Source organism: Accipiter gentilis, chromosome 8, assembly GCF_929443795.1.
Source record: "Accipiter gentilis chromosome 8, bAccGen1.1, whole genome shotgun sequence".
In the NCBI taxonomy this organism is placed as follows: domain Eukaryota; kingdom Metazoa; phylum Chordata; class Aves; order Accipitriformes; family Accipitridae; genus Astur; species Astur gentilis.
In genome coordinates, this window is record NC_064887.1 from 18,354,046 (window position 1) to 18,377,258 (window position 23,213).

Genomic DNA, 23,213 nt, shown 5'->3' on the forward strand with positions numbered 1-23,213 from the left:
GTCCGCCGCAGCCCTCTCCCCCGCCCCGCGGCCTGTCAGCGGTTCCGCCGGGCGCGCCCCATTGGCTGGCGCGGCCGGTAACGTGACAACGGCGGCGGGGCGGGGGCGGGGCCGGATCCGAGAAGTGCCGGTTAGAGCCGGTGCCTCGCGCTGCGCTGCCGGCTCCCTCGCGGACGGAGCGCGCGGGCGGCACGCCGTTGCGCGGCGGGGCTGGTCGCACCAGGCCAGGCCAGGCGGGAGGGGAGGCGGCGCGGCGCGGTGCGGTGCGGCGCGGCGCGGCCAGGTAAGCGAGGGGTGGCCGCCGCTGACAGGTGCCCCGCTCCCCCGGCATGGGAGGGAGGGAGGGACGGAAGGAAGGAGGGGGAGCGAGCGAGCGGGGGCCGGGGCGGAGCGGGGCTTTCCCGAGGGCAGCGCGCGGCTGGCCCTCACCGCCGCCGGGAGGCCGCCTCCCTGAGGGGGCCGGGGTGCCCCGTCCACCTGCGGCAGGGGAGGGGCTGCCGCTCCGCGGGGCGCCCGGCGCTGCCCGCCCGCCCGCCGGGCGGCCCGGTGAGCCTGCGCGGCGGCCGCCCCTTCCCCCGGCGGCGCCCGGCGGCGGGGCCGCTCACCTGCCCGCCTCCCGGCCGGGCCGGGGCGGGGGGACCGGGACCGGGCGCGGGAAGCTGGAGCGAGTCCTTGCCCGCCCCGGGGCCTGGCGGCCGCCCCGCTCCCGTGCGGGTGGGGCTCGGGAGAAAACCGTTTTCTGATTTGCGTAACCGATATTTACACGTGTCCTCAAGTGACCCGGGGCGCTACAGGTCGGCTGCGGCTTCCTTCCTCTCCCCGGGCGCGGCGCGGCCGGGCGGCAGCTGCCGCCCCTCGGCCCCAGGTGTGCCGGCGGTGCCGGCGGCACCTGCCCCCGAGCAAATGGCAGCCGGCTGCCAAGTCCCAACTTCTCCGAAAGGGAGAGGAGACTTGAAGTCGCCGCTGAGGCCTGGCAGTTCTGCGTGCGAGATAAGAAGCGTCCTCCTCTTTGCCGTTCTCTTCCTGTCCTCGGTCTTGCCGGTGTACTTCTCGTGCCCAGCAAGACAGGGGATCTTGTAGCAAGGGGCTTCTTGCACGGCAGCTTTTACTTGCATCCTAGCCGAGCTGTTTTAGTGACGTAAGGCTTATTTTGTGCCCGCCTGTTCTGTGGCGAAATTGAGGCAGCTTTCCGGCTTCAGCCAAGAATTTGTCTGTGGTGAATGCTACAATTAACCACTGCTGTAGGAGTGATTAAAGCAGACTTCCCTAAAGCTTAATTTTGTATGGAGATTGCCATTAATTATGCTGATCAGGTAAACAGTATTTCAGTTGGCACCTAGTGTGGTCGTTTAAAACAGTACCTTTGAGGTAGTGCTAGAATAAGCTAGGAGCTATGTGGTCACGTGCAGTTTCAAGTATTTAAGCTACATGTTCTGCTGACTCAGCCTTGTCTATTTGCTGAAGTGATAAGGTAAGGCATCAATAATTTCCTGGTGTCTCAGAATTTTTCCTTATGGACCTTCCTAGCGGAGAGGGGAACAGATCAGGGCTTATTTATCTATCTTGTTTGAGCTCTTAAACTTTCAAGGGGGGGGGGGGGGGGGAGAGCCCACAAGGCTTAAGTATTGAAATCTTCTAGCGTATCACTTGTAGAATTCATTATGTCTTGTTTCAGTATGTTGTGTGTGATTACTCTGTGTAACTCGGCTGACTGTGGGGAATAAAAGAGTTATCCTAAGTAGTCCTTTTCTTCAGTATCTGTGGTACTGAGCAGGGCAAGAGACACGAAATGAGAGCAGAAAGGAAAATTACTGTAATAGAGAATCAATAGTTAGGACAGGGTACAAGTTTTCTTAAGAGTTTTCCCCAGTGTTTAAATTCTGTTGTAGCTAGATAACAAAATGTTTATCACAGTTTTACATTAGCATTTATTTTTACATTCTACTGAATCTTATGTTAGTGTAATGTAATTGAGTTTCAACTTCAGTAGGATTCACGTAACTTCAGAAGTTTGCGGTATTAACATGCTTGTTCCCTTGCACTCTCCAGAGAAGAGAGTTGCTGGTCTGAATCTTAATTTTTTTTTTCCTTTTTCAGGAAAATAGGATTCTCACGGGAGAAAGAGAAAATTGCCTTTTGTTTCTTGCAAGATACCAATACAGCTGCTCTTTGAAGTTGATGAAAGTGTGTTGAGTAAATTTTAGAGAGGGACCAACAAGTGCTAAAGAAATATCCATAAGTATTTCAGCATTGTAAAATGAACTTTGTAGAGCAGTATGTCACTGCCAAAGAAGTATTTTTATAATGGATTGGGGGGGGGGGGGGGGGGGGGAGACAGGGGCAGGGGGAGAATCTTGTGTTCCTTTAGCTGCTACTGTGCCTGCCCTGCCTCACATGCTACAGGTAGTGAAAGAGACTGTGGCACTAGTAATACTACTTCAGCTTACAATACCTACTGCTAAAGCCATAAAGCTTTACTCATCTGGGATTAAAAATGGGTATTTTATGTGACTAAGTGTGACTAGTGGATATTTGATGTGGTAAGGTGTGGTTTATACTGGTCACTGTTGCCTATCTAAATGTTTCACACTGCTCTCTGTATTGTGTACTAACCTGTGGACTGCATCTATCCTTACCGTAGGCATCCTTGTAACAGCTCTTCAGCTGTTGTCTTGCAAATAGTACTGTTCTGCCAGTTGCTTTTGCAGTTACTCCTTTTAAAGATAAGTTGGAAGTCTGTGCTGTGGTTATGAAGATATTTGGTTCAGATACCAGGGGTAGCCATGTAGAAGGGCAAGGAATGTAAAGTGGAATTAATATTCTAATATTTACATGTGCTATCATTTTAATGTTTAAGTGGTATAGATTGTATGTTGGTTTAGCAACACGTATGTATTATTAATTTTCAAATAATTAATTAAATAATATGCTTTAGTCTTAACATCTTAACTGGTGACAAGCCATGGTATGCCCTGTCTAATAGATGTTTGTATCCAGTATGGAGTGAGTTCAGAGCCACACATCACAAACTTGAAACTGTGCTTTGTCACTTTGCTGGTAAATGTAGCTGAGAGGCAGTGGCCTGCATTTTATTAACCCTACCACTACCATGTGGGCGGTCAGCCTCATTAATGTCTTATCATGTGGTCTTAAGTTATTGATAACTAAACTGCTTATTTGTATGTACTATCTTGCACATACATTCCAATTAGAGTTTTACCAGACTTGGTAAGTGGGCTTCAGTTTGTTGTAGTTATGCTTGGGTTTGGTGATTCTTTTCCCCAAGAGTTGTTAGTATGCTATGAACTAGTTATGGATTTAATTTCTAGCTAGTTGAAATCAAATTGTAATTCAATATTGATCTAAAGTTTCATAATACTTATTAATAGTTTCCCCAATTATTTGATTTAAGATTACTGATATGAAAAGGCTATACTTTCTAGTGTTATAGTACATTGGAAAGAATGCAGATGATGCAGCTTTTCAAGAAAAATGTGGTTGGGGGTATAGTGGTAGCACACCTGCCTCTGTACACCCAAGAGGATTCTACGGTCTTTCAACAATCAGAAGGGAATTGTGGAGAAAACTCGTAATGGAGTATCTTCAGTTTAATTCTCATTGGTGCTGTTTCAAAATACGGTCTTCGCACACCCTGAATTAAATTATGTGAGTGCATTTCCATCAAAAGTGCTCAACTTCTCAGTATGTTCTGTCTGATATGGTAAACTGGAATGCAATTTCTTATACTGAAATTGAGAATTTCGTTGCTTGTGAGAAACTGAAGGGATTAAGAATGCCAGTAAGGGATTCAGTGATACCAATGAAGAATATGGTAGTAACAAAATCTGGTTTTGTTGCTGCCTATTGTTGGTAGGCTTAAGACTTTGGTTTTTGGGGAGATGCTAGTTTGAGTTGTGGTTTTCCTTTAATAAGGAAACAAAGTTTCAGTTTTATTGTGTGGCAGTTACAAAACTATGGTCAAGTAGTTTACTCAGGCTTAATTAGTGACACTGATTTTAAAACGCTCACTTAAAATGCCTGGAAATGTAACCACTGGTTTCTCAGACATTACTGCCTTGGGTTTCTGGGGAAAATATTGGTATTCTATGAGTAGTTCAGGTTGTCAAATATTTATTCAGATATTTTCTGGTAGCTAAAGTTCAGTTGCATGCAAATATAAAGGTCTACTGAGCTGGAATTTAAGAACTGCAAATTTGGACTCTAATGCTAGAGAATTTATCCTTTAAACTAATTTTTCCATCTGAATGAAAGCAAAATCTTGATGTGCATTTGTTGTGTAATCCAAAATATTTGAAGAAGGGAGGGCATGTGAAAAGTTTTAACTAAAAAACATTTCTAGGCTGTGTTTAAATTATTAACAAGATAAACTATCATTTCCGACCCATGCTGATGGAAGTGTGAAAATGATTATTACTTTGCCAGTACTTTGCAGTACAGAAAAACTGTTTTCCAAGTAAATGTTTTTTATTAAACATTAACATTGTTTAAATACTAACTTTGCAATGTCACTGACTTGGAGTCAGGAAAGCACCAAAACATTGCTTAATTGAAGTGAGATGGGATATGTCAATATTCAAGTGCTTTACTGAACTGGAGTTGTTAAAAGTAGTGTCTGCTTTGCTTCAAACTATTATTCAGTTTCTTACAAATATGGGGCTAGGGGTTTTTTACTTCAAAGTTCTTAATTGATTCAGGTGATTATAAAACCTTGACTCTTGTTTTTGAAGTTATTAAACTTGGCTTCATACCAAAAAGTGTTTTTCTTATAGTACTGCTATCTGAAAAAACTTGCCAGTTGTTATGTGTCCTCAGACAGCCTACTCAAAAAGGAAATTTTGTGCAGTAGAAGACTGTTGCACAGCATACTTGGGCTGGATGGAAGTATGAAGCATGAACATCTGTACTAAGTTAACTTTGTGTTTGATCAGGAAACAAAGTGGGATTACTGTAGGTTTACTGTAGCATTCAAGTCCGATCAGTTGTACGTGGTTCTGAAACTTAGCATTGTTCTAGGAGATGCTTCTGACATGTAACACTGCTTTTGGCTCTCGTGATTGCATGCGTATGTGCAGTTCTCGGGCTGTAGAGTTGTGTTTAGGCATTGCTATGTAATTTGTATATACACTATTACATAGTGTGCAGTGTGAAATTTGTCTTTCAGTCCTTTCATTTAATTAAAAGAAAAGATGATGTAGCTGGTTGCTTTGTCCAATTAATAAATATATAATGTAGAGTAATATGAACAGGAAGATACCTAAGAGATTGAGGTGATTGTGTGGACAGCGTGCTTCTGCTGGAGGGAGGACTAGTGAAACCTATGTCATTTCTGTTTCAGGGGAGTTTGTATTTGACTGCAGTTTCACAATTATTTCTTTTTTTACTTTGGGGTGGAGAGATTCTTTTAAAAGATAGACAGATGGGTTTCAGGAGAGTTTGCATACAAAAAGAGTGCCTGAGTTTGAATCAGATGTAAATTGGAAACTTATCTGTTATTATTATTTTATTTTAGATGTTTAGACTGAACATCTAGAATCAAGTGTTTCAACTTGTCAGGCTGGCTTTCAGGAGTAACAGTCTTTCCTGTTAAACAAGATGAAAAGCTGCTGCTTCTGAGAAGAGATATGAGCTACTGCTGAAAATCTGAATCAGCTTTCCAATGTCAGCACTAATAGAGTGAAATCAGATGTGTTTCTGTATTGCTGCCCTGATAATTATATTTTCCTAGATGTAGTTAAATTCTTGTCTGTGGAAGTAATATTCCTTTCTGGAAAGTTCTTTGTGAAACTTATGTAGCATCAGGAAAACTGAAAACCAAAAGACTGGTTTTTGACTGTTCTTAAGTCTTGTAGTTATACTTGTGCGTGGTAATAATTATCTTGCAGAGACAGAATGTATTTGGTATATATTTTTGATTTGTGGCCTCACTGGATGTTTCTGTTTGTTCTCAACATCTATTATCCAAATAGGACGCTTTGGTCTTGGCAGTCTATAAATATTGAAAAACCATTAGTTTCCTTTTTAGGCCAAATATTGGAATTTTAACCTATTGTACTAGGTAACTGTTCATATTTTAGAAACATCAAAATTATTCTGGCTAGAATAAGGAGTATAAATACAAATTAATATTTCTGAGATCAGGCAAATGTGATAACTGTCTGACCACTAATAGGAAAAGTAATAGCATGTGTGCATCCAGCTCTCAGAACCTAACAGAACCAGTACAATCCAGAATAGCCTCTCTGATTACCTAGTAAGGTGTCACTACTGTATAATGTTCCTCATTTAAATACCTTATGAAGAATAGGAGAAACATTACCATGATTTTACAGTTGAGGTATTTGAGGCAGAGAGAAACAAAATGACTTGCATAAAGCTATTCAGCTTTCAGAGGTAAACATCCCTTTTAACTGGGTTGGTTATGGTTACTGTATAGGAAAGCAGTGTTTGAGCTGGGAAAATAATGCAGAATAGAGGTTCTGAATATCTAAAACCATTGGATTTCACTACTCTGCTCTCCGCAAAACTAGCAGGCTTCCTGTGTTATGAAGATTGTTGGCCCCTTCCATCTTTGTCTAAATGCAGTGCTGTTGAATTCCTTATAGGACCTTCATCTAGAAGTATCAAATCAGAGTATTGAACATGCTTTAGTTAATACATCAGTATGTATGGTATTACATTATCAACATAATTCATTATATGGTAGCCTAGTTATAGCAGCATGATATTTTGTGGACTACAAAATTGACCCAAATGCTTACCTGACTACTTAAGTAGGATTTGTATTCCACTTTGTTATGCTGTGACAGCAGCACTCCTGGTGGTACTTGAGAAATTAATTCAGAGCTAGTTCAGGTGTGTGGACATACCTTAAAGCTCCTCCTTCTGAGAATATTTTCTTATTTCAGACTTGTTTTCAGTGAGGTTACAGGAGTTGTCTGGCCATTTCAAGGGTCTCTGGCTGTTCATGACTTTACTGAAAAGTACACTGAAAATGGAAGAGCATGTATGAGCAGTTCCCTGCCTTTTCCAAAGGAAAGAGGGTCGTCTGTTAAATAATCATGACTGTTAATGCTTCTGGCTCTCTTGTACTTTTACTGCTCTTGAAGACTGAAGATAAACTGTACTATAATTAAAGAATCTGCTAGTAGAGAAACCTTGTATTTAAGTTGTGACCATTCTCCTGTGTTATCTTCTGCTTTGTTTCTGATGTCCTGAGCATAGCAGCACAATGAATGGACATTGTGAGTATGTGTCTGACTTCTGGAAACTAAGGGTGTAGAAATTAATTTTCTATTGTAGTACTTATCTTGGTATGCAGAATTAGATACCACTGAGGCTTCCTTTAGAATGATGGAGGGATAGTGCTGATACCATTGTATTATGGTTATGTATTCATATTTCTCAGCATGAGAAAGAACCAAATATGTGGTTACGAGAATAAAAAGGTGTTATAAGTGAGCTTGAAAGTATCATTTCATGCACTTGAAAGGTGTCTGACTGTATTATCTATGTTAGTACTGGGATGAAGGACTTTGTGTACTGTTGTGTAAGATGGTTTCTGGGAGAGCTGTAAAAGATACAGCATGCCACAGATATCAGTCCAAGCCTAGACCTTTTGAGATTGCTTTTGGTGTAGTTTTCCTTGCTTAGGAAAGAATAGGTGAAGAACCGAGGAGACTTTTCATACTTAATGCTCCAAACTTGCTCTAAGATTTCTTTGGAACTTGAAAGTAAGGACTGTTTGTAGTATTGGTGTACTATTTCTGTTTTCACTGCTGCTGTACTGATTTTAAAACCTGCTTGGGGGATGGGGGGAAACAACAAAGGAGGCCTGTTCTTTTAGGTATCATTTAAGAGTGTAATCTGTGCCACTTCCCTGATATCTTCCATGAGACCTTTGGGCTGGAATGTTTGACAGCATGGCATGCCTGCAATCATTTCTGGAGAGAGTTGTCTCCTCCCATACTGGTTTAAATAAGCATTAGCTGAGGGCGGATGGACTGTGTACTGTCCTGAGAAGGCAGATGCATTTCCCATGCTGTTCTATTCCCCTCCTCTCCACTGCCAGTATATTCTCATTCTTCTTTTTCTTATGCTAGAAAGCCTGCTTCCTTTAGTCTACTTTCTTAAGAGTCACCATTCCTCTAGGCATTGTTAGTCTTGCAGCTCTGATTCTGGTTTTGTTGGGTTTTTCTGGATGGGATGATAATGTTCTTTAGGCATCCAGATTAGGTTTGTATATGATGGTGCCCCTGTCTGCTACAAGTATTTTCTTGAGTATTAGTGGAGGACAGCCTTTGCTGCTCTTAGGGCTACATCATTGGTGGCACATTCCTCCTACAAAGGATTAGTCCAGGTAGGGTTTTCGCTATCTTCTTTTGGTTGCTTCCAACAAATGACTCAAAAATAAGATTTAACACTTGCAAGGACTGCAGCACTAGGAACATGTAAAAAATAGTCAAGTATGCAGATGACAGGTTTTTTTGCTCTAATTTTTATCTAGTCTACCTTTTCTTTGTTCAGCATGGCCTGTGACCTGTCTCCTTCTCTGTGAATTGCTTGTAATTTTTGTGAATTTACTAGCTTTGTCTTAGTTGATATAGTGCAGAGTCACTCTGGAAGTTATTTTCTGTAACCTAGATTCAATCTCTTACACTCTGTTTAGAAAAAAACATTTATTTTCTCAAAGAAATGCACCTACTTGATCTGGTAAGCTCTGTTTAATTTTTACTTCTATAACTTGGATGTCATATTTTTTGAAAGGAAAAGACTAATGGATTTGTAACTGAACTTTTTCTTTAAATATGTATGAAGTTTGTGATTGTATGTTGGGTCTGTGATAGCATGAGCCACTCTGGGGTGTGATGTTGATGATTTAAGTACATTGCTGTGGGTAATGTAGTGTAGTATCTCAGTGCTCTAAATCTTATTTCACAAAGCCATTAACATTTCATAAAAAAGGTAGGTTTGTCTAAAAAGAGATAACTGATACGTGCTTTGAATGTGCTTGGCTTCAAATTTATTTGTAAAAGAAGTCTCTTTTACTGCTTGGGTGCTGATTCTGCTTGTGTACCTGTGTCCCCTTTTTGAGACTTAACATGAACTGACTTTCTGTTGCATTAATTGTGTATTTCATTAGAGGCTGTCTAATGCCAAGCTTAAAAATACAATTCTTTGGGCTCTTAGAAGTGTATTGATGCTTTAGAAGTAGTAGGAATACATGCCCCTTTCCTACTTTTTATTCAATACTGAAGTTTTTGTTTACTTGAAAGTGTTATGGGGCCAAAAAAGGGGGAAAGGAGGCTGACAGAAGATAGTACTTCACTTTAAATACTAACCTCTTTGTGTTGAAAATGAATGAGATATGATCACGCCATATAACAGATATCTGGGACTTGTTCTTTGTTCCAGTGGTTTTGGGCCCCTGTTTTTACTTCATGAGAATTTCAGAAGTGACCTTCTGGAAGACAATCTATATGGCTTGTGTTTTGCACCAAGAGGTGCTGGTCCGTGATGATCTCGGTAAGAAAGGTACTCAGACTCTGTACAGTATCATTTAAAATGCTTTTTTATTGGCTTTGACACTAGAAGGGAAGAGAATAGTATAGATAATCGTACATCCCTTTAGAAGCTGGGAAGGTGAGTTGCGCAGCATCAAATGAGCACACCATGCACACCCTGCTTGTAGAAATGGTTACCTCATTTTGATCATTCAAGCTATTACAGAATTTTCTTACAAGAAAACAACTCTGTGTGTCACTTCCACTGTCAGCCAGGAAAGACGTTCACAGGAGAACTTCTTGCCACACTTCTTGATAAAGACAAGGACATGCAGGTGGTGTAATCGCTGGTACCAAGTGAGAGCTGCTTGCAGACTCCTCTGTTATGAGCTGGCTAAATTTATCCTGCAGCCAAGAGATCTGCACAGCACAGGCCTGGGCCTGTTAACTAGCCAGAGTAGATCACTAACACCTCAATGTGCCATGTTCTTCCAGTCAGAACTACTACAGTTTGTTATACTCTTTTCTTTTTAAAAAGCCTTATGGAACACTTTCCAGTTGTGGGGTTTGTGGTTTTTTCATCTGTTAATGGGTTTTGCTATGTTTCTTTAGGAATTGCCAAGCAGACTCGTGATAGAGCTATTTTTTAGTGGGTAATACTGATGTGGAGTTTTGGCAGTCTTTCTATTTATAATCTCCTTTTTAAAGTAGAATATGTGAAATGTACAACTGTTCGAAGAAATGTAAATTAATGGAGAAAAAAATCTGCTTTCTAAAGAGTGCTAGAGTTGCCAGTGAGAATGCAAATTAAATAAATTATTAGTTAAATATTAGGGTGAAACAAAATATGTCTCTAAGTGAATTTACTCTTTGGATTCTTTGTATAAGCAATGCAAAGCACTCTCTTCTAAACAGATGCTTGTTTTGATACTTATTGTAATCAGTATTTTAGATGCCAATACATCTCAAGTTTAAGTTAATATATTTATATTTGTAGTTTAAAAAGAATTAAAGGGATGAGAACACAAGCTGAAAATAAATCCATGATCTGGGAAAGCTACTACAGCTTGACTGCAGGTTTATCTTAATCTGTCTTCAAGGTAAGAGGAGACCACAGCACCGTAATACTTGTCTGTGTAGTTAAAGTCCTTCCCCTGTCATATTTCTATCATCATCTGATATAACCTTAATTTATATATTTAAAAAAAATGCATCTCTGAGTTTGAAAATAGTGCTGGTATACTAAAGCTGTGCAAGTTATTGCTTACTAGAACTGTCCAGATTTGATTCAGAGTCTGGATCCTGCTTAGTTTGGTAGGGATCTTAGGAAGCATCATGACTATGAATTAAGTGATATTTGCCCAGAATGTAGACAGCTTGAGTCATGTTGATGCAATTATGTACAAAACAAAGCTGGTCTACCTTTTTGTTTTACTTCTGTTTTTTTTACCATTAGATTACTTGCCTGTTTAACTCTGAAACACACTTGTTCAGAAACCTAGGTTTGTACCTACTTAATTTGTCTTTGGTTTGTTTTGCAGTGTTTTTTGCGTGGACTGCTTATCTTGCCTACTGTCTACTTGGTCTTAAACTTGGATTTAAACTGCATAATTTTCTTGCTAGTACAGGCCTTTCTAGGAGCATAGGTTGTGACCTTCTATTTTAGCTAGAACACAATCCCTTAGCACCTTGAACTTAACTTGAGGAGAGGGCTGGAGAAAGTGCTTTTACCTGTCAAAGTGTGTATGTCTGAACATGGATTTGTATTTAAAATTGCTCTCCAGGCTAGACTAGTATGAAATAAAAAGCACGTTTAACATACCTTTTAAATACATATCTTGTTATACAACTTCATTACAGAGTTTAACCCTCAAAATAGTTGACTTGGTTTCTCCCTTCCATCCACTATTGAGAATTAGGCTCAAGCAACTTCATGCACTTGGGCAGACCTCGCTGATGTGATTCATTATCATATGGCCTACAGGTATGTAATTTTAACTGCCTGTGCAACTAGAATGTTTGAAGATTATCTATCTCCCTAGTGAGTGTTTGACCAGTGACATATTTTACTACCAAAGTTTAATTCTTTACTGGCCCTCCATGAATGGAGGAAAGGCTTAATACTTGTGTATTGATGGCATTTAATGAGAAGCTAATTTAATATGGCTCAAGGAAGACAATAGTCTTTTCTGGAGTACTGCAGGCATAAGTTGGCAATGTATAATGTAGCGTATCTAATCCTGCACAGTCAGATTTCAAGAGTAAGTCTTTTGCTTGTAAAGCAAATCAAATTGGAGTAAAGCTTATTTTCAATTTAGATTAGACTGCAAGATAAAGTATTTCTCTTGCATTAAGTGTACCAGAGAAGGGAAGTAATAGAATAAAGATGGGTATTCTGAGTTTAGGTGAAGCTGCCTTTAAGATGTTTTTTTCACCTACTTTAAGGCCTTTTATGTTGAACTTAGGAATGTTCAAGCTTTTTAGTAGTTGAGAAGACTATTTAAAATACACTTCAGCTTGCTGAAGATATAGTAGTGGTAGAGCTGGGTAGTAGTTGCTTAATTTTGTAAGACTTTTTATGAGCTTATGTTCTGTGCAGTTAACTCTGAAGCAGTAGCAGAGTAAAAATGTAAGTGTAGCCTAACTTACTAAATTTTAAACTAAAAATATGTTTACAATTTCTTTTTTCCTGGAAATTATTGGGCTACATAGTCATATGTAAGCAGCCTTCTCCAGAGTGCAAGGACTGCTTCTTAAACAGCATAAGACTTTGCTATTACTCTTCCACATATTATGTTCAGCTGTACTGTCTTGAGAGCAGGAGTGTTTAAGAAAGGTAAGGCCTCTAGTTAATCCAGACACAGATGGTTGAGATTGTCTGTAGTTGTAATTATGATCTTTGATTGTTTGGAAGGACTTTAGGCCTTTGATTGTTTGAAAGGTTGTTATGGAAAACTTGCAACAATGTTAGTGTAGTCTTAAACATCTTGTGCTTGAGGAATATGGTGATTACTGCAGAGTGTGAGAATGTCTTTGGGTTCATTTTAAATACAAAAGGATAATCACTTATACATGTTTAATTGTCTCCTGTGACCTTCTTCAGAAGGAACTGGAAAGAAGCTTTCTATAATCTTGTTTGCATGTTGTTCTGCATGCAGTGGAATACAGATCCAAAAATACAATCCCAATTGAAAAGATCCTACAACTGAATCTGCACGTGCACACAAGTGGTCAAAGTACAGATTCATGAAACACCATATATCAAATGTAGTGCTTGAATTGAGTAGTCTATTACTTGTCAATAGGAGGCTTAAAAAAGGGAGAGGCAGTCATCTGAACACATCTGCTAAGAGTATGTATGATGGTATCGTTCTTTATGAAGTCAGACCTGCTCCAAAAATCTTGCAGTACCGGCTTTTTGTTGTTTAGGGAATGCTTGAAAAAGGAAATGGTAGCATGCTAATAGAAGGGGAAGTTTTAGCCAGGAAAGATGTGTTTTAGGTGATGAGTGTGTGAGGGGGTAGTCTGTTACTTTTTTACTTTGGGAATATTCATGAGGGTTTATTTGCAAGTGGAGGTTCGGGCTGTGCATGTGAGACCATAAGGGGGTACTAGGAATTCCATAGGAGAGTTTCAAAACTGCCTATTAAGCAAAATAGATTGCATGTTTAGTTTATTACTGAATTAAAAAAATTTTGCATGCAAAACTTCAGAAGAAAAAGTAATACATTTAAACTAACTAGAAGCTAAGTTGGTACTATAGTTCAGGAATCACTTTTGATAGAAAATTGATAAAACAGACACATTTACTTAGTATGTCAGCATCTCCTTATCTCAGTTGAGATGCACATCATGCTGTTGGAATTAACAGCATTAGTCAAGAGATTGGCTGAAAACTTGATGACTGTGTTTCTCTGAGGGGGAGGGGGAAAAAGCAAGATAGAGGGGCCATTGGAATACCTGTCAAGGTATGCTTTAACTGTATAAATCTATTTTGATTAACTTGGTGTGTCAGAAACACCAGCTAAATACTTAGACAATCAACAAAAACAGCGTAGCCTTAAAAATAAAACAAAGCCTGCTGTCAGGTATTGGCCTTTTGTAGCCCATTATCCTTTGGGGAGGACAAGCAAGGCACTTACCTTGCTGCAGAGCCATCCCTAACTAATTGTGCCTAAAATTATGTAAGCAGTGACCAAATGACAGAGTAATGCAATGTTAAGTAACCTTTTGGCAGCAGGGGAAGTTTGGGTGGGGTGTCAGCTTATAGATAATATTTATCAAAATGATAGTCTTTTATTCATGTTCTGGATATGTTTCTATTGGTAAGATCTGCAAGTCTTGAAGTAACTAAAAATTGCCTAGATATTAGTGAACTTTATTGCTTAATTTTCCTGGCCTGTGTCCCAGTACTGGTCTGGGGTAACTCTCCTGAAGTCATCGTTTAGCCTGGGGCTAAACTGTTGTGTCTCATCTTCTGAGAAAGATTGCCAATTGAATTAGGCCACTTTGAAAAGCTTTTATGGCTTTGATATGGGTTGAAAGCTGCTGGAGATGAGATTTATTAAACCCATTATAGTTCAGCATTATTCTATTTGATTAGTCACTCTTGGCATACAGATAGGATTTGAAAGAAAACTGTCTTTAGCAACATTATCATTAATAATTCACATGTTTATATTACACTTGTATATATAATGTATTTCCCTCATAGGAAACTTTATTTCATATACATAGAATTGTAGTGAATACTTATGCTTGATTGGTTTAAAAAAGTGGTCATTAACAAGACCAGAGTTAAAGTATTTAAATACCTAATATTGTGACACTTGCTTTCTGCTAGAAGGTGGTGTAAAACTGCCTCAAGAATGTAGCCTTTTTTCTGGAATATGTGATAGGGACTAACAACTTTCCAGTTCAAGGCAGGGAGGTGACAAAGAAAGCATTTTATAGAAACAGACCTTACAAAATTACATGGGTCAGTCTCACTTTGAGTTCTCAGTCTGTATAAAAACAAAATACTCTGAGCTTTATGGCATTGGCTGAAGAAGGTGTATTGAGTTATGCGTATTCTCAAGTATACCAATATGATTTTAATAGAGTTGGCTTAAGTTCCATTTTATGTTTTTTCTTTCTGTAACTTTTAGAGGAAATACTTTATCAGTGTTAACAGTTTTATGGTACTCTGAATTCTGTCCCTTATACTCAACAAGAGCCTTGCTTATTCCCAGAATAGGTCTGTTACCAGAAAAGTGGTGTTCTTTGTATAAAAGTGCAAAGCACATACGTGCATTATTAAATTGTTTTACTTGTAACTTTCTCTAATAAGCATTTAGTTATATAAAAAATCATCTTTTTAAATGTTAGTTATCTGCCCAAGTCCCTGATGAGGTTTATGTGTTTGTCAAGAAAAGAATTGTTCCCATCCTCATGCTAATTAGACCTGGCACACTATTTTAAACTCTCAGCTACTTCAGTGATCACTTTAACTTTTCAAATGTTTTTCTTTGTTAAAAATATGCTATTTATACCTTTTGCACTTACTTTCTTGAATCATTCAACATATTTATTTCTTAGTGTGTTCTTTACAACTTTAACAGGAGTCCCAAGTCTTTCATTTTTTGTAGCAAAGTTCAAGTGAGAATAATTAACAGGTTTTAATCCTAGGTTGGAAATGAAAAAAAATACTTTTGATTTTTCTGTCTACATTCAAATCAAGCATGTTTGGCTTGAGTAGAGACATGATCCGGATATTCTTTGTAGAATTAAAACCTTAGTTTGGATAGGTTTAGTACCTTTTTGTGCTTTTATACCAAAGAATTTATATTAAAACCCCAAAGAATTATACCAAAAGAATTCATTTTAAAGGTATTTACAGATGTGGTTTTTGCAAGATGAGCTGGAGTGATTGAAGAAATTGCTGTTTCTTAGCTATGGTTAGAGTATCTCAGCTGCAGGACTAGTAACTTCATATAAATGCAAAACATGTTGAGTTGAAATGGCTTTTAGTGCTTAGGGGACAATGACAAGAGCCATTACTATATCTCTACTTTAGGAAAAGCAGCTTTCAGGTGGTGACCAAGTAAATAATTTGACAGGATCATTTTAAATTATTCTAACTAGATCTTGTAGATCTAGTTAGGTCTTTTGGTCATTAAATGTTGGATCTTTACAACACTACTGTGGAAGGAGTAATGAGCTGTTGTTCTAATACTTACAGTTGTTGGAGTCCAAATATTTCATGATCTGATGATGATTTATTTTCCCTCCAGGAGTGTTTTGTAGCCATCCTGTCCTGCTTCAGCTGCTTTCCCTTGAGTGGGCCTGGTAAGTTTCTACATTCCGTTAAAAGTAGCCTTGTCAATGCAAGAAGGGTTAACTTACTTCTGGCCATTCTTCTCCCTTCAAATGCAAATGTGGAGTAAGAATAAGGTTCTGCCTTAGTTCAGCTGTTGTTTCTGTTGTTATAACAGCTTGTCAGCTCTGTTTGGAATTGAAATGTCTAGTACCAATGATTATGACTATGAGGTGGCAGTGTGCCCAGGTGGCCAAGAAGGCCAACAGCATCCTGGCCTGTATCAGAAATAGTGTGGCCAGCAGGACTAGGGAAGTGACTGTCCCCCTGTACTTGGCACTGGTGAGGCCGCACCTCGAGTACTGTGTTCAGTTTTGGGCCCCTCACTACAAGAAACACATTGAGGTGCTGGAGCGCATCCAAAGAAGCTGGCAGAGGTTCTAGAGCACGTGTCCTATAAGGAGTGGCTGAGGGAAATGGAGTTGTTCAGCCTGGAGAAAAGGATGCTGAGGGGAGACCTTATGACTCTCTACAGCTGCCTGAAAGGAGGTTGTAGTGAGGTGGGTGTTGGTCTCTTCTCCCAAGTAACAAGCAATAGGGCAAGAGGAACTGGCCTCACGTTGCACCAGGGGAGGTTTTGATTGGATATGAAGAAAAATTTCTTCACTGAAAGGGTTGTCAAGCATTGGAACAGACTGCCCAGGGAAGTGGTGTTTTTTTAACCTGGTTTAACCAGGTTTAAACACCTGGAGGTGTTTAAAAGATGTGTAGATGTGGTGCTTAGGGACATGGTTTAGTGGTGGACGTGGCAGTGCTATGTTAACGGTTGGACTCAATCTCCAAGGTACTTTCCAATCTAAATAATTCTATGATTAAGAACAATACAGAAAATCCTCGTTGCTTAATATCTGTACTGCTTAAACTTTATAGTACGTTTTCTCCAAACCTGGTAGTGTCTGTGGTATAGCCATTAACACTGGATAGTTTATTAATTTGTTTCAGGATGTAAAATATGGGTCTCTGTTTTTGAGAAACTTGCCTTTCTGCCAAACCTTGGTATATCAAAATTATGACTGAATTCTACTTCTTGAAGTCTTGCATGTTGCGTATGTTATTTTCACATAGTTATTTGGAAAAAAAAAAATTACTTCCCAGTTGAAATAGGGCTAGCTGTAGGCGGTTTCCTGGTTTTTGCATTGTGATTGTGCAAAACTTTGACTTCATGTTCTACGTGATCATGTCTGTGTTCTGTTCCATTTCATGTAGCTGTAGCAATGCAGAGCTTAATGGATCCTGATGTCTGCAATAAGGCAGCAGTTCTAATGAAAGCTGAAATGTTTGCTCTTTATTTAGGTGAAGCCATTAAAAATAAAGCATATTCAATGTTTTCTCCATCCAGAATGAAGACAAATGTAAAGATGGCATGTCCAAGGAATTTTAAAAGGTGTAGACCTCCTGACTGAGCAGTGCTGCATACTTTATTCTCTTTAATTAGTAAAGTAAGTATGACTCAAACCTATGCTGCTGGGGGTTAAGTGTGCAATTGTTATATATTACAATATTGGACAATAACAAGTTGTGTTGGTTTCATTCTGTCAGTATGCTTAATTCTCTTGATGGGAGAAGATGGGGAATTATAAGAATATGTAATGCAAAACTGCTTTTTTGAGAATTTTGGTGTGATTTTTATTCTTGGGTAGAATGACATAATCTCATAGAAAATTCTAAATCACAAGAGCCATCATGTTAATATATTGCTCTGATTTTTGGAATTCCTCATAAATGAGAAATCACTTTTGCTATGTAAGTTTAGGACAGTGGTGAAGGACTGCTAGTACTATATCAGAAGCTTCTTTAACTTATACCTGCTTGTTGCTTTTACTTGAACAGTACCCAAATGTTTGGTCAAAACAGACTTTCTCCTCATCTCTGATGTTAGTTTCAGTCTTCACTTAAATTTTTGCATTTCAAGTAACTTTCCTTAAAATAGATATGATGGCTAGGGTTAGGTGCTAGGAGTTCTTGGATCCTTTTGCTATGCTCTGGATGCTAGGCCAAATGTTACATGTTTAAAACTGTGAAAACAGTAATAAGCTTCAAGTGTTTAATGGTGAGAAATTGTTTTTAACAGTTCTCTAAGGATGTCTTTTTTTCTTTTTTCCTCTACCAGCTGCTGTTCTCTCACAGGTGAAAGTCATGATCACGCTCACAGAACTCAAATACTTAGCAGATGCCCAGTCATCCTACCACATACTAAAACCATGGTGGGATGTCTTCTGGTATTACCTCACCATGATAATGCTGCTAGTTGCTGTGCTCGCTGGGGCTCTCCAGCTTACTCAAACCAGAGTACTGTGTTGTCTTCCTTGCAAGCTAGAATTTGACAATCATTGTGCCGTGCCTTGGGATTTAGTTAAAGCCAACCTTAACATGTCGGCTAGCTCTACAGCACAGATAATCATCCCGCTTAAAATCCAGAATGATCTCCATCGGCAGCAGTATTCCTATATTGATGCAGTATGTTATGAGAGACAGCTTCACTGGTTTGCCAAATTTTTTCCATATCTAGTGCTTCTACATACCTTTATTTTTGCAGCTTGCAGTAATTTCTGGCTTTACTACCCTAGTACAAGTTCCAGGCTCGAGCACTTTGTAGCCATTCTTCAGAAGTGTTTTGATTCTCCATGGACAACGCGCGCCCTCTCAGAAACAGTTGCCGAGCAGTCTGTGAGGAAGTTGCCAATAGCCAAATCAAAAGCAGTGATTTCATCACCTGGGAGTTCAGTAGATATAGGGGCCAGCAGACAGTCCCTGCCTTATTCACAACCTGGCTTGGAAACAGCTGGAAGAGAAAATTCCTCAAGTGTTCTTGACAAAAAAGAAGGGGAACAAGCTAAAGCTATATTTGAAAAAGTGAAGAAATTCAGAGTACATGTTGAAGAGAAGGATGTCATATATACAGTGTATATGAAACAGATTATAGTGAAAGTCATTGTATTTGTAATAATAATAATTTATGTCCCCTACTATTTATCATTTATTACACTTGAAATTGATTGTGTAGTTAATGTTCAAGCCTTTACAGGCTACAAAAGGTACCAGTGCGTTTATTCACTAGCAGAAATTTTTAAAGTTTTGGCTTCGTTTTATGTTGTTTTAGTGATCTTCTATGGCTTAACTTGTACTTACAGTTTGTGGTGGATGTTAAGAAGTTCACTTAAGCAATATTCTTTTGAGAAGTTGAGAGAGAGAAGTAATTACAGTGACATACCTGATGTAAAGAATGACTTTGCATTTATTCTCCACTTGGCAGATCAGTATGATCCTCTCTATTCCCAACGATTCTCAATATTCCTGTCTGATTTGAGTGAAAACAAACTGAAACAGATAAATCTTAACAATGAATGGTCAGTGGAAAAACTGAAAAATAAACTAGTAAAAAATTCCCAAGACAAGATTGAACTTCACCTTTTCATGTTAAATGGTCTTCCAGACAGTGTCTTTGAATTGACAGAAGTAGAAGTCCTAAGCCTGGAACTTATCCCTGAAGCCAAACTTCCTTCAGCTGTGACCCAGCTAGTCAATCTCAAAGAACTTAATGTTTATCATTCATCACTAACTATGGATTATCCAGCAGTCAGCTTTTTAGAAGAAAATCTGAAAACATTGCGCCTGAAATCTAGTGAGATGGGAAGAATTCCGTTTTGGGTCTTTCATTTAAAAAACCTAGAAGAATTGTGCTTAACAGGATATTTCATGCTAGATCATCACAACTCCATATACAACGAAAGCTTTCAGGGGCTAAAAAATCTGAGATCAATTCACTTAAAAAACAACCTTTCCCGCATACCTCAAGTGGTTACAGATCTTATGCCTTCTTTACAACACTTGTCTATCAACAATGAGGGAAATAAACTGATAGTGCTAAATAACCTGAAGAAGCTGGTAAACCTGAGAACCTTGGAATTAATCTGCTGTGATTTAGAGCGCATCCCCCATTCCATTTTTACCCTAAACAATTTGCATGAAATTGACTTAAAAGAAAACAATCTCAGAACAGTGGAAGAAATAATTAGTTTTCAACATCTTAAGAACCTTTCTTGCTTAAAATTGTGGCACAACAGTATTTCATATGTCCCAGTGCAGATTGGTGCACTATCAAACCTGGAACAATTGTATCTAAATTATAATAATATTAAAAATGTTCCATTGCAGCTGTTTCTTTGTAAAAAATTACACTATCTGGATCTTAGCTATAATAAGCTAACTTCCATCCCTGAAGAAATCGGTTATCTGACCAATCTGCAGTACTTGGCTTTGACAAAAAACCATGTAAGTAGAACTTTGAATTACTACCAAAAAAACCCTAAACAAAACAACCCAAAACACAAATATTGACTTAACCTACCATTTCTTCTGGAACAGCCTCTGGTTCAAAATGCTTTTGTGGTATTCATGATTAAAGTAAACCCAGTAAGGCTGAAAAAAGGGGTGGTGCTTGTTTTAATTACTAAAACTTTGATGTCATCAAAGCTTGTGTAATACTGAGCGAGTACTGTCCTGGTCTGTAGCAGCTTAAGGGCTCTGATCCAGAGATACTATAGGTTAGGATGGTTGCAGAAATATATCTTCACTTTCCCTGCAGCTGTCTAGCCTACGTAGTATTTTAATGGAAGTGAACAGTGTTAAATTTTTACCTTAAAATGTCAAACTGAAAGCTGTAGTGAATCACCAGCTAGGTGATGAGCAGCTCAGCTGTCTGATTGGGGAGAGGGAAATAATTATACCTGGTAACCTCATCAGCAGTGCTAAACTGTCTGGCTCATTAGTGTGGGATCCAGGCTTGTGACTTAAGACTTCTTTTGAGGTTTATAATTGTTTTCACTGGTGAAGCTGGTTTTGGATGTCATTTGTCAGTAGTGTGGACCAGGACTAAGTTACTACTGTACTGCACAGATAACTGCTTGTGCAGGTTTCATAACACAGGAGCTGTTTGTCTCTCCACAATCTGTGTGTGTTCTTTAAGTGATTCTTAGGAGATAGTAACCTATTTATTTCCCCTGCCACCTGCACACACACGTTTGTACGCACTTCTGTACGTGTATATGCTCCTCTCTGCCATGCTTATGTCTTGACTACTAGTAGCTAAGCATCCTCATAACAAAACAGGTATATAAAACCATTGAAGTGTTCTCAAGCACTTTATCACATTGTGATAGAAGCATTACAATCTTCCCTTTCCTTATCCTTCTATAAACTGAGGGGGTTTTTACCCTAAAATAAAACTGGGAAATATCAAAACATGGAGCTGCATGTAGGCTAACAACTTCTAATATACATTATTTTTGTTCTTTTCTTTCCTTTTTCTAGATTGAAATGCTGCCTGATGGATTGTTTCAGTGCAGAAAGCTGCAATTTCTTCTTCTGGGGAATAACAGTCTGATGAATTTGTCCCCTTGTGTGGGTCAGCTACTGAATCTTGTTCAATTAGAGCTCATTGGAAACTATCTTGAATCACTTCCTGCTGAACTGGAAGAATGTCAGTTCTTAAAGCGAAATAGTCTAATTGTAGAAGAAAGGTTGTTAAAAACACTCCCACCTCGTGTAAGAGAGCGTTTGCAGACATGCTCAGATAAGTGCTAAGTTTAAAATTAAATTCTTCATTGCATTCTATAAGCCTTTTGCTTAATATCTCTATAAAGATCTGTATAGGTGGAGAGTAGTAAAGGAAAGATAACGATATATAAATCAATCTTAAATGCATTGAACTGAGTTGATTGTATTGGAAGAGAAAAATTTTATTTAGATTTGAACAAAAAATGCAGCCTTTAACATGTAATCATATGTTTGAAAAACTGAAATATGAATTGTTGGTTGGGTTCTACTGGTAGAAACAATTAAATTAAATGTTTATGATAGTATTGAAATGGAAGAGTTGATTGCCTGGCTATAGTGAGAGTGTACATACTTTTTTTTCCTATGGGAATTTTTCCCATTGATAGTGATAATTTTAAACAGTTTCATCTCCTGCTGTATGAGGTCTAAGAACTGACTGGAATTAGTTTCTAAATATGAACTCTTCGCTAACTTAGAATATGTTAAATTAAGAGTTTAAACTATTTGAGCAGTTCAATTGCATGAGGTATACTGAAAGTAATTTTTCAACATACCTTAATTTTTAAAGCTTTTGACAAGTACTGAGCATTAATTCTATAATTGTGGAAGATGCCATTTGAATCTTGCTATTAAAACCAGTTGGACACTAATGCCTGAAACCAGTTTCAGTATTTTGTCTTAAAAATAGTAAATACAAAATGAATTGTTGTCTAGAAATTGGAAGGAATCGGAAGAATCTGGAGTAACTGTTGTGCACATGTACTAGACAACAAATCTTACAGTACTGATCTTCATAGATAATGGTGGCAAATGGAAAATGATATAGTTGCAAAGTTGTCTTCTGTATGTTGTGAGCATCCTGGGTGTTAGTGTAGTGCATGTTGCTGTTTAACATTTCTATAACTTCTCATTACTGACTGCCTCGGTGCTTCTTCTCCACACCCAGTTACTGTATTTTGGTGGCTGGGGAGAGGATGAAGGGGGCTTGTATTAGATAAGGACAGAAAGACACAGTTAAAACAAACCAAATAATCACACAGCTTATAAGCACTTGGGAGGGAAAAACAGGAAGCATTATAAGCTTAGCCTCTTCTAGGGATGTAATAATTTCATAAATTATAGTGCTGGAATGAGCTCTTATGCCATCCTTAATACTTGCAAAACTGGATGGAAATAAAATGGTTCCTGACTTCATTCTTTTGCTGTGCGCTGTTTTATTATATTTGAAGTCTTAACTCTCATGATGTTTACCATGTTCACTAAAAACATAAGTTATGCCCCTGGGAAAGAAAAGAGCATGCTTTCCAAAAAGTATTTGAAAACTTTCTGTATTAATTAATTGTTTCAAAACCAACTCAATTATGGGTTAAACAGATGAGTTAAACTGTGCTCTTAATGACTTTGTGTTCACCTGCTAACTATGCATTCCAGTTTGTAATAACAAATCATCACATATAAACCAGTTTTAGTACTAGACTACTTTTAGTCATCTCTTGTTCCCATTCCAGTGCCACTGTTGTGGAGAGTAAGGTTTATTATCAATGAAAATGCCAAACCCAAGTCTGATCAACATGGAAGTAGGAGATGTCTTTGCAAGTAGCAGTGTAAGAGGTGCATGTTTATTTACTGTACTGATGGCATTCCAAAGACCTTTGTAGTTAGAGCATTTTTCTTCTCAGGGAACCAAAATGTGGTAAAACTATTACTTTTTAGGTAGTTCTAGAAATGTTTAGTGTAAACTGATTAGTTGTGTTTGTGTAGACCAGTGCTGCTGGAATGGT

The 23,213-nt window shown here is 38.7% G+C and overlaps 1 protein-coding gene across 7 annotated transcripts; it reads left to right on the forward strand.

The window, feature by feature from the left end:
• Positions 1-244: 244 nt before the first annotated feature.
• On the forward strand, positions 245-22,626 carry LRRC8B (leucine rich repeat containing 8 VRAC subunit B). Of its 7 annotated transcripts, none has more exons than XM_049807667.1 (8): positions 929-1,313; positions 9,433-9,552; positions 10,519-10,621; positions 11,382-11,505; positions 15,794-15,848; positions 17,216-17,315; positions 17,987-20,148; positions 21,187-22,626. In XM_049807667.1, the coding sequence occupies exons 7-8, from the start codon at positions 18,013-18,015 to the stop codon at positions 21,457-21,459; spliced, it is 2,409 nt and encodes an 802-aa protein (XP_049663624.1). In that variant the 5' UTR covers positions 929-1,313; positions 9,433-9,552; positions 10,519-10,621; positions 11,382-11,505; positions 15,794-15,848; positions 17,216-17,315; positions 17,987-18,012; the 3' UTR covers positions 21,460-22,626. The 7 variants fall into 7 exon arrangements, with proteins under 7 accessions (XP_049663627.1, XP_049663624.1, XP_049663628.1 ...); XM_049807668.1 differs by lacking the exon at positions 929-1,313 and adding an exon at positions 8,687-8,730; XM_049807665.1 differs by lacking the exon at positions 929-1,313 and having other exon boundaries at positions 2,382-9,552.
• Positions 22,627-23,213: the final 587 nt, after the last annotated feature.

Bases quoted from the DNA above. Each gene is read 5' to 3' on its own strand.
- LRRC8B (XM_049807670.1), top strand. From the start codon at position 18,013: ATGATCACGCTCACAGAACTCAAATACTTAGCAGATGCCCAGTCATCC. The intron at 20,149-21,186 runs GTAAGTAGAACT...TCCTTTTTCTAG, and splicing joins TGGCTTTGACAAAAAACCAT to ATTGAAATGCTGCCTGATGG.